The 12,034-nt window shown below is 35.3% G+C and overlaps 2 protein-coding genes across 2 annotated transcripts; both read left to right on the plus strand.

Annotated features, from left to right (window-relative positions):
- Window positions 1–707: 707 nt before the first annotated feature.
- Window positions 708–1,250, plus strand: LOC145986990 (protein CFDP2-like). The gene has a single exon (XM_083121454.1). It carries the CDS (start codon window positions 708–710, stop codon window positions 1,248–1,250), a length of 543 nt encoding a protein of 180 aa, XP_082977580.1.
- A 135-nt stretch (window positions 1,251–1,385) lies between these two features.
- On the plus strand, window positions 1,386–7,792 carry LOC145986991 (uncharacterized). The gene is made up of 2 exons (XM_083121455.1): window positions 1,386–2,307; window positions 7,770–7,792. The coding sequence occupies exons 1-2, from the start codon at window positions 1,386–1,388 to the stop codon at window positions 7,790–7,792; spliced, it is 945 nt and encodes a 314-aa protein (XP_082977581.1).
- The last annotated feature ends 4,242 nt before the right edge of the window (window positions 7,793–12,034 follow it).

Raw genomic sequence — 12,034 nt, forward strand, 5'->3', positions numbered from 1 at the left:
AAATATTTATTCCCCACCTAGTGGTTGCATGACCTTGTAGTTGGTGGTGGGGCTTGCGTACTCTGATGATCCACTAGGCTATATCAGCGGTAGCATAGCTACTGGTAGGGTCTCCCATGCTGGGCAGGCTAGTGGTAAAGAGTCAGACTAAGAAGCAACCTACTGGTCAACCGCTCCAATGGCGGAAGAAGATGGATGGCCATCTCAACGGCGAAGGAGGCGGAAGAACCAGGAATCAGGAGGAGTAACACCTCTTTTTAAAAAACCTTGGGCCAGCTGGCACCGGCTGGTAGTACCTTGTAAGGGCCCCTTGCCAGGGTCACGGTGAAGACCTCAACGGCAACTATGGCGGAGAAGGAGACCTTTGGAACGGCATAGCTGGCGGAAGAGGCACTCATTCTCATTGAGTATAAATATGAGAAAAAGCCACTGTCTTGTGAAGGAGGGATCCTAAAAGACTAGGGGAAAATACCCCGACAGAAAATTAGCCTGCTTGGAGGCTCAGGTGGCAGCCCCATCACCAAGATCGGGGGCTGTGGGCCAATAACCCGCACACTTCAAATCACACTATTAAAGAAACATCAACAAGAGGAAGCCGAACTGATTCTAAGACGACGATATTTGGCCTGAAAAGGACAGCGAGAATTGGGATATGGAATGTAAGAACCCTGCGGGAGAGTGGAAAACTACGGCAGGTAGTGTCCTGCATGAAGAGCTATTGTCTGAACATCCTAGGTATAAGTGAAGTCAGATGGCCAGAGTTTGGAGAGGTAAATACCCACGAAGGAGTTACATTCATATATTCTGGAAGACCTGAGGGTGAAGGTGTGAGCCGTGATGGTTTGGGTATATTGATGGACAAGGAAGCAAAAAAGAGCCTTATTCAATGGTATCCAGTGTCTGCGAGGATAATTGTGGCACATTTCAAAACCAATATCAGAAGCATCGTTATGATCCAGTGTTATGCACCCACAGAAGTAGCAGAGCCTGAAGATAAACAAGAGTTTTATAGGCAGCTCAATGAAACAATAAAGAAGCAAAAAAGGAAGGTTATCATAATAATTGGAGGAGATTTAAACGCAAAGCTTGGGCATGACAACGAAGGCCTTGAGCATGTCATGGGTAAACATGGTTTAGGAGAGCGAAATGAGAATGGACAACTTTTTGTGGACTTTTGTGCTAGCCATGAATTAGTTATTGGTGATACTATATTTCCTCACAAGAAATGCCATAAGGTAACGTGGATATAACCAGACCATAGAACAGAAAACCAGATAGACCACGTGGCAATTGGACGGAGGTGGCGACGTTCGCTACAGGATGTAAGAAACAAGAGAGGTGCGGACATTGGGAGTGATCATCATTTGGTAGTGGCTAACTTTAAAATGAAAATTCAAGCTCATCAGAAGAGAATGGAACAGACAAGGAAGCGGTATGATGTTAGTAAGTTGAAGGATAAGAATCTCCAGGAAACCTTAAGGATTGAACTGAGAAATCGGTTCCAAGTATTGACCGAAGAAAGTGAACAGAATGAAACAATTGAAAGAGAATGGACAAAAATTCGATCTGCCTTCGCAGAAGTAAGTGAAAAGGTTCTGGGCTTCAAGGATAGGAGGAAAAAAGATTGGATGTCTCTGCAGACCTGGGAAAGGATTAATGAGCGAAAAGTAATTAAGGAGGCAATGAACTCAAGCAGGACAAGGGCAAGGAAGGCAGAATTGCAAACAAAGTATACAGAGAAGGATCAGGAAGTAAAGAGTAGTGTTCGTAGGGATCAAAGAAATTGGGTAGACAATCTATCTCAGCAGGCGGAGGAAGCAGCAAAGAAGAGGAATCTTAAAGAACTATACAACATCACAAAAGTTCTGTCAAGGAAACAGATGCAGAGAAATCGACCAGTGAGAAGTAAAGATGGTACCCTCCTTACGAATACTGAGGACCAACTGAAACGTTGGAAGGAGCACTTCTCTGCAACCCTTAATCGCTCTGTGGATGCTCAGATAGACCAGGGGGAAGAGGAAGATGATAATGATGGTGATGTTGGCCCCAGTGTAAGAATTAGGACGGATGTTCCAACAGTAGGAGAGATTAAACAGGCTCTGAGAGAGGTACGTAATTGTAAAGCAGCTGGTGTCGACAACATACCACCGGAAGTGCTGAAAAGTGATATAAACACCACCGCAAATATGTTGCAGCCCTTATTTGAGAAGATATGGATAGAGGGAGTGATACCTAAGGACTGGAGGAGTGGCCTGTTGGTGAAGCTACCGAAAAAAGAGGATACATCAAAGTGTGACAACTGGAGAGGTATAGCACTTCTCTCCATTCCGAGTAAGATCTTCACTAGAGTTATCCTAAACAGAATTAAGGAGCATGTTAACTTGAGACTCAGAAGAGAGCAGGCAGGGTTTCGACCAAATCGCTCCTGTATTGATCAAATTAACACCTTGCGGATAATTTTGGAACAATGTATAGAATGGTCATCTCGTCTCTATACAGTTTTCGTTGACTTCGAGAAAGCATTTGACTCGGTCAACAGAAATGCAACGTGGAAGGAAGTGAAACGATGTGGAGTGCCCACAAAAATTCTTGATCTTATCCGAGAAACTTATCGTGATTATACATGTAGAGTTATACATGAAGGCCGTATATCTGAACCAATAGATGTGCAGTCTGGAGTGAGGCAAGGTTGTATATTATCACCTACAATGTTCCTGATCGTGATCGATGCAGTGATGCGAAATGTAATAGGAGGGAAAAGACGTGGTATCCAATGGGGATTGAATAACAGACTAGAAGACCTTGATTTTGCAGACGATTTGTGCTTCTTGTCTGAAGCACATGGTGATATGCAAACAAAACTAGCAGATCTGATAGAAAGTGCAAAAAAAGCAGGACTTGTGATTAACTCCAAGAAGACCAAGGCACTGAGGATTAACTACACAAAAACAGACCCGTTTAATATTGGTGAAGAGATTATTGAAAATGTGGATAGCTTTACTTACCTGGGTAGTGTGGTGGCAAAAGACGGAGGGGCGGCACAGGATGTTTCTCAACGAATCCAAAAAGCAAATGGCACCTTTGTGAGGCTCTATCCAGTATGGAAAAACAAGAAGATATCTATGAAGAACAAACTTCGTATTTTTCGAAGTAATGTTAAGTCTGTACTGTTGTATGGGTCTGAGACATGGAAAGTAACAAAAACGATTACCTCTAAATTACAGACCTTCATCAATCGCTGCCTCAGAAAAATTTTGAATATCTTTTGGCCAGAAGTGATTCAAAACCAAGAACTTTGGAGAAAATATGGAGAAACCGAGGTGTCCATACAAATAAAGCGGCGAAAATGGAATTGGATTGGGCATACGTTGAGGAAGGAAAATGAGGTTGTCGAGAGAGAGGCACTAGACAGGGAAGAAGGAAAAGAGGGAGGCCTAGACAGACGTGGCGAAGATCTGTTCACGCTGTGGTCTTGGAGGAAGGAAAGAGCTGGAATGCAGTGAAGAGAATTGCCGTCAGTAGGACCAGGTGGAGATGCTTTGTTGATGCCCTATGTTCCACAGGGAACAACAGGAATTAAGTCAAGTAAGTCAAATATTTATTGCAGTGTATAGTATATTTTTATAAAATTTTCTATTTTTACAGTTTTTTAATAATATAAATTTATAATTATTTTTAATTAAATATATTAACCTAATTTTTTTATATATAAAACCTAATTATAAAAATAAAACGAATAACAAACAAATTAAATTAAACCAAAAACAAGAAATTTTATATCATGTTGTGTATGATACAACAAATATAAATAATGAAGAATTAGATATTCCAAATTTTCTAGCTAATCTTAAATCCAAAATTAAAAATCAAATCTGTAAAAACTTACAGAATGTTCCCTCAAAATATATTTTATTTTATCATCAATGTATAAAAATCCTCGTAATGAAAAAGAAAAATATTTTCATCCTACCCGTGTGTTAATTTTACACTATAATGACATTCTTCGATTAGATTATATTTATGATAGAATTTGTGAAGAACTTAAGTTAAAACAACAAGAGTTTCAAGGGAGAGGTTCGGGTTTGTCACTTTGTGACGCAAACCATAAACTTGAATTGAAAATAGCAAAATATACCTCATTTGGTGGATCTAGTTATATTAAATTGCCTGAACAGATTGAAAACAAAAAAGCGGTGTTGAATATTCAAAATAATTATAATAAATGTTTTCTCTGGTGCATTGTAGTATATTATCATCCAGTTAGAAATCATAAATACCGTGTCTCCCAATACAAAGATTTTGAAACAAAATTTAAAAAATCCATGTCAGGAATAATATATCCAGTAGACATCTCAGCTATTGATGAATTTGAAAAACAATATAAACAGTATAATAATCAATCGATAGCTGTGCATGCTTATTGTTATAATGAAAATCTTGATATTTATATACACAGACACCATTCACCACCATATGGTGCACATATTATAAGATTATTATATGTTACAACGGGAAACAAGAACCACTATTGTCTCATACAGGATCTCCCAAAATTGGTACGAAAACAAATAACATCAGATCATCATAAAATTACTATATGTGATAGATGCTTGTCAATATTTTATGGAAGGGGTAACAAATAAAGCAAACAAGAATTAGAGGAACATATTAAAAAATGTTATCTTTATCCTCATGTAACTTACAAATTACCACCATAAAAAAATATATTTTTTTCTAATTATCATTCATTGGTACAACATCCATTTGTAATTTATGCAGATTTCGAAAAAATGCAGAAACCAATGGAAACATATATCCCAGGTTCGAATGCATCATACACAACAAATATAGCTAAGCATGAAGCCTGTAGCTTTGGACTAAAATTAGTAAACACTTATGGAAAAAATAATCCATATATATAATAAATATATTGCCATAGAGAAAACTATCAAATTAGAAAATGGAAAAAAAGTTGTTCTTAGATTCCTGGATCCATATCAGTTTCTTTCCAGCAGATTAGCTACTCTGGTGAGTCAATTAACCGATGATGAATATGTTCACAGAAAAGAATATTTTGGTGCGGATAAGATAGAATTGCAAAAAAAGGATTCTTCCCGTATGATTCCATAGATAATATGGAAAAATTTAATGAGACACGGTTAACATCAAAAGATAAATTTTATAACAAACTTCAAGATGAAGAATGTAGTGAGGAAGATTATCAATATGCACAGAGAATCTGGAAAACACTAAATTGCAAAACAATGGGGGATTATCATGACAAATATTTGATTTTAGATACTCTCCAGTTGGCTGATGTGTTCGAGATTTTTCGAGATTCTTGTTTTAAATTATATGAAGTAGATCCTGTTTTTATGTATACAACACCCGGTTTATCCTGGCAGGCTATGCTTTTAAATACAAAATTTGAAATTGGTCTCATCAACAATATCAATCAGTTCATGTTTGTTGAATCTGGTAAACGTGGTGGTATAGTCCAGTGTCCCTTAAGATATGCAGAAGCAAACAATAAATATTTATTTAATTATAATGCTAATGAAAAAATAAATATATTCTATATATTGATATGAATAATTTATATTGGTATGTCATTACTCAATCACTCCCAATTGGTAATTACGAATGGGTGACCGACACAGAACTTAAAAACAGGGATTTCTTAAACTGCTTTGAGGATCATCCAGAAGGTTGTCTACTGGAAGTTGATTTGGAATATCCATCAGATCTGAATGACGAACACCACGGATTAGCTATAGCACCAGTTTCTCAAAAAGTTTCGGGTACAGAGGAAACAAAATTGATATTATCATTTGAAAACAAAAATAATTATGGGCTTCATTATCGACTGTTACAATATTATTTGAAACATGGTATGAAATTAATAAAAATTCATAAGGGGTTAAAATTTGACCACGAAAAATGGTTAGCTTAATATATTGAGAAAAATACAGACAATCGTATACTAACAAATTCTAAAGTTCAAAAAATCTTTATAAATTAATGAGTAACTCCACATATGGGAAATGTCTAGATGTCTAGAGAACAAAATAAATCGAGTGAGGTGTAATTTGGTGTCCGATCGAAAAAAACTCCTGAAACTCATTGCCGATCCCGCATACAAATGTTATACAAGAATTACTGATCATCTGACTCTTATTGAAGGATCTAATTTTAGTGTAATGTGTGATGCTCCAATAGCTGCGGCTGTTACTGTGCCAGAATTAGCTAAATTGGAGATGTATAAATTTCATTATGATGTTATGAAACCTAGATACAAAAGTAAAATTGAAGTAGCTTATATAGATACTGACAGTTTTGTATATGTGATAGAAACACGTGATTTGTACAGTGATGTGTTTGCTATGAAAAAATATTTCGATTTTAGCAACTATTCAGAAAATGATATATTATACAGTCTTAAAAACCAGATGATTCCTGGGAAAATGAAAGATGAGGCAGCAGGGTCTATAATAACTGAATTTGCCGGATTCAGACCAAAAATGTATTGCCTGAAAATAGATGGGAAAGAAGAAATTAAAAAAGCTAAGAGTGTGAATCGAGCATGTACAGCAAGACTCAAAATAGAAGATTTCATATACTGTTTGAAAAATAAAAATGAAATAAAATTGATGTCTGCATATCAGCTGACTAGCAAATTAGATGGTGTGCATACTACAATAAAAAATAAAATTGCTCTTGATGGCAATGATAATAAATTACAAATATTAGATTGCAATATCCATACTAGAGAATATGGACACTATAATACAAGTAAACAATGTGATAAATGTTAATTGATATAGATATTAATATTATATATTTTTAATATTTTTCTTATTTATTGTAATATCTATTTGACGGTTAGGTGGTGTAGAGTAGCTTAAGGCTAAAGTTTTGCTCTGAAGTAAATAAATAAAAATATATTGTATTGTATTCTATTCTATTAAAATTGTTCTATCACTCTCTCATTTTTTACATCATATATACATATATATATGATTTCTCTACAATTAAAATTGCATTGCATATGGTATTTTCAGGTAAAGTTTCATGAAACTCACATATTAACTTAATATTTGTTCGATCATTCATAACTACCAATTTTCTTTTGGATGCATTTATTAAAAAACATTGGTATGTGAATTATAAACTCGTCTTTAATAATTTTAAATAATCTTGATCTGCAATGTTTAAATTGTAATTTTCACGTGGGAAAACCTCATTTCGAACATTCTTCAGATATACATTTTTAATTTTACAATTATCAAACTGGCTGCTTTCTTTTTCCTGATTGTCATCTCTCCCTGTCTGAAACAATACAGCTACAAACTCTGGCATATCGTATTGTAGAGATTGAAACTGAATAGTAATATCGAATTCAAAAAATTTACCCTCCACTGGCCTCTGTATGCATTCATATGTATAAAATTGTATCGGAATTTGAGGATTTTTCAAAATGTTGGCTTTGTATTTTAGAGCATAATTCGATTCATATTCAACTATAGGCATGTGTAACTCCATAGACTGAATCACAAATTTTGCAGCTTCGGGTAAACTAGCATCATTGGCTGTTCCATCTGGATTCAAAGTTATGTATCTCATTATCGAATTATGATCATTGGGTGATCTGCGAAATATGATACTTAAGGCACCTTTCCACATAATTTCTTTATAATCAGAGAAATAGCCAAATAGCAATCTCATGGGGAACAGTACTGTGTGACTTTTTGTTATGATATTTGTTCCAGCCTCGAATCCACCAACTTTATAATATACACTCTCTGACTTGGATAATTTTAATGTCCCCACTGTAGTGGATGTAATTCCAGGATAATCAATTCTGTCAATGACTGTACCATGCTTTCTGATTTCAATTTGTGAGAATAAAAATGGAACAAAATTATCTATAAGTTTTACATTAGCAGTAGCTGGATATTCTTCACCATTATTTTTTTTACAATATCAAATTTTATATACAGATCCGATATATGTGGATGAATAAAACCATCGCCTACTGTAATATCAAATTGGATTTCCTTATTCGGTTCATTAAGATTAGCAAATGTCCTCCTGTTTGGAGGAAATGACTGCAACTCATAACTCTCGATATTTGTATTTATTTATTTATTTTAAATATTTGTTTCTATTATCGCCATGGGATTAGCACCGGAAAAACCGATGATCTCATTTTTCTCATTTGTAATTGTTATCTCTATGTAATTAACTTCATCAAGAGAAACAGGGAAATAGACTGGTGGGATTGGGGAATAGATGATAGGTTGCAAAAATTTCGAATTTGGTTTAAATGTAGCAATGATACCTGTCTCCTTGTGGCTACCTACTGAATTTTCTTCAGCTTTGATAATCATTCCTTTAGCAATGTTGCAGTGAATATTCAATGTTTCTATAGCTAAGAATTTTGTTATAAATGTACATATGTGCCTAGTACCTGCTTCTAATTTGCTATTGTTGGAGATACCTAGAAGTTTGCCCATGGTAGATAGGTATACTGTTTCCTTGGTAGATACGATCTCCACTCTGTGTGTTACAGAGTTTTCACATAGCAATACAGCGTTAGGAAGTTCAGATTGTAAAGTAGATAAGTTATATTGTCCAGGAGGAATAATAATTTTTTCATTACCTACAAATATTGAATTGTTGTATGAAGTTACATTTGGAATGAGATACATGCTGTAGAATGCTCTCAGAGCTATGAATTTTGGATAGATCATATCATCGTGGAGATGTAGTTTCAAGACCGAAGGCTCGCTGGAGAGATGAAAATTCCCATATTTAATTTTCCACACTGCTTTTTGAAAATCTTGTAATTTGATGTTATGTATTTTATTTAATATTCTAAGCATCGTAATGTAAACAAGGCCACATATAATTTGATCGAAATCTTGAATACGTTCGTCGTTGTAATAAATCTTAACATGTTTTAAATAATGAATTAATTCTGTAAGTGTTAACCCTCCGAAAATAAAAGCATTGTTATTTTGTTTATAATAGCATATCCAGTGGGTACCGATATTTTTCGACATGTCCAAATTCACCACGCTACATTCTGGTGATTAAGGGGACTATCTTTAGGGAGAGAATCAGACATGAGAACCCCCTGAACTGTCGAATTTTAAATATTTTAACTAAAGATTCAGTGTCTTGGTTTGTGAGCGCTTCTTCTTTTTTTAATTTTTTGAGTGCTCTGGACTTCACACCATTGCCTAATTTTCTTTCCATGGCAAGATTATGACGCTTCTGCTCTTCTAGTTCTGTTCTATTATTTTTTTTGAATCAATTAAATTTTTGGCAATAGCCGCGCTATCCCCCGCTAAGCTCCCTACTGCCCCTAAAGCCGCCAGGATGGCTGGAATGATGAATATAAATCCTCCACTATGTGAATTTTTTCTTGTATTATGCAAAGGTTTTAATTGTGATGTACTAAGTAATAATTTCATTCCATTTCCTTTGGCTATACATTGTCTCTTCTTTTCCTGTTAGGGCTTCCCCGATGGCGCAGTGGTAGCGTCGCCGCCTTGTGTCAACGCGAGTAACTGTGTCTGAAGTACGCCGCAGGCTACGTGCTTTCATACTTAACCGGGGGAGGCAAGTTTAACAGGATTTATAGTTTTTGTAACAGTTAATTCTGACAACCTGCTGGAATCATGAGAATTGTAAATAACATTATTATTTCACTCATTTTCGTTCCTCTATTTCTCACAACCGACAACTTGTTTTCACTTTACAAAGAGGTCTACAACGCACTTTCTCCGCTTTTAATTCAGATTTTCCCCCCAACCCGTGTGCCAGTTGACAACATTTGTATCATTTTGGAGAGCTTGTGAAACGAGGAAGTTCTTTCCGTAATTTTTTACGCTAAGTGTGTTACCAATTTTTTTCAGTAATCCTCTTCGATTTAAACGATAATTTCCAAATTTCTTCATGACGTGTGCATGAATGACTGTGTCTTTCTGTGGGTATGGGAATTTTGGGCATGAATTTTTTCCCAGTAGTCACTCATTCTTCAGCTGTTAGCAACGTGTCTATTAAGTGTCCAGGGTGCAGTAGTTTTTTCACAATTAGTAGTTTTTTGGTCGTAAGTCGGAATATGTCACGAAAATCTACAAACTGCAATAACTCGAAACCATTGATTTCCAACCCCCGGTGCATAGGGTCAAATTTGTTGCAAATTTGCTCTAGTATTACCCCTTTCCAGGAATAGGTCGAATTACCAATCACCCTGTATGTATATATATATATTATTGACCCAATCCTAATTTTTGTTTTGTATCCATAGCAATTGTTGTACCCACTACTGTTATTCGTTCACCCAAAGAAGTATCTCTGCTGGTTAATCTTCCAAATGCAGTCTCTTCCAATTTTTGATCAGCCACATGACGAGCATCCAGATCTTTGTATGTGTTGTATGCAATGTCATGTTCTTTACAAGCTGCATCGAAAGGATTGATCCCCCTGTCACCTATTTTTAATAGTTTCTCAAGTTTTGTCCCAGGACCACAGGTACGTGTGACGCAAATTGGAGCTTATTAATAATATCATTTACCAAACCTCGACCCTCTGATATATTCCAGAATTTAAGGGGTAGAGTATTAATAACTTTAATTAAGTATCCTTTACCTTTGGGATCATTTACAATAAAATGAGCTAGTTTATTGCTAATTATATCTACAATACCCATTTTCTCGTTGTAGAAGTTGTTGTTTCCAGCATTTTCCTCCCCTGCTATAACCAGCAATCTATCTATGAGTTTTCTGACATCATCTACTCACACATGATCTTTTGGTAAAGTATTGTATTGTTTGATACCACTACCAGTTTTGAGTTGGTTCCAGATAGGTTTAATAAGATTCTTGTGTTTGACCCCACTGCTCGATTTAACACGATTTTGAGTGGCATCGTTATTTTGAAATAAGCCATTAGATAGTATCAAAATATCTGAGTAACTCTGATAATCTTCTTCTGTAATTTTTTTTGCTTTTTTCTTGGTGATGAGCTCCCATAATCCAGTAGTGCCAGGATATCTAGACCAGCTGTTTTTCCCACCTAAATTAATTTTTATGTTGTCCCCTTCGAATGTTACTCTAGATTTCAAAATTTTCCATACCACTCCTTCATTTGATTCCATGGTCGGATACAATCCAAACACTTCATCTTTTTCAAATTTTACAGTACTTAGTTAATCCCTTGCCAAGGAACCCAACTCAATTTTCTCAGGTTCACTTATAGTTTTAGTAGGTGGTTCCTTGAGTGTTAAAGGTGTGTGAATACTAGATAATGGGGTAAGAGAAAAATCTGCATAATTTTTAGCAGTAAGAGGTACCAATTAATTTTTGAGATTTTTATTTTGTTCTGTGACACCCTTATTCTCTTTACCGAGACCACTGATTACATCGATATTTGGTTGGTATTGACGTTTGTGTTGTTCATAAAATCCTCGATTCTCTGATTTCCAGCCTTTGTAACGTTTTGTGAGGTAATCACGTAATTTCAAATTATCCTCAATTTTATGTTTTGACATTATTATTTTTTGATTAGAGGTTATTTTATATCGTTTCAACGTTCAAAAGGTCATTGATTTTATTTCTAAATTTTCGATTGTTAGGTTTTCTAGTCATGTCGATGGTAACAAATCCAAAATCATCACTATTCCAACAAGATGAACAACATTTTAAAAATTGGTTATAATTGAAGTCACTCCCTACATAATCATCATGCACATGTTTCAAATTAGTGTGATCTTGACGAAACAAACAAATTAAGTTGGTATTACCTCGTAGTAATTCTTTAGGAATTTTGAAATAACTTTGAGCTAAATAAAAGCAGTCTATTTTTTTGTGACGACCCTATGTAAATAAATTTCGGATTTCTAGAATGACGTCAACAAAATCTGCAACAGGATTTTTCAAACAATCATTGAGAGGTTTTATTTTTGATGCAAATGTACCTATGTTAAGTCCCTCGTACAGCTTCATGAGTTGTTGATATTTCGGTT

This window comes from Lepisma saccharinum, chromosome 4, assembly GCF_977018435.1.
Source record: "Lepisma saccharinum chromosome 4, izLepSacc3.1, whole genome shotgun sequence".
NCBI classification, from domain to species: domain Eukaryota; kingdom Metazoa; phylum Arthropoda; class Insecta; order Zygentoma; family Lepismatidae; genus Lepisma; species Lepisma saccharinum.

What these genes read in the sequence shown, in the direction of transcription:
- LOC145986990 (XM_083121454.1), top strand. Translation starts at nt 708, where the DNA reads ATGAAGAGCTATTGTCTGAACATCCTAGGTATAAGTGAAGTCAGATGG.
- LOC145986991 (XM_083121455.1), top strand. Translation starts at nt 1,386, where the DNA reads ATGAAAATTCAAGCTCATCAGAAGAGAATGGAACAGACAAGGAAGCGG. An exon ending in AAAGTGTGACAACTGGAGAG is followed by an intron (nt 2,308 to 7,769) that starts GTATAGCACTTC and finishes TATTTGTTCCAG; the next exon opens with CCTCGAATCCACCAACTTTA.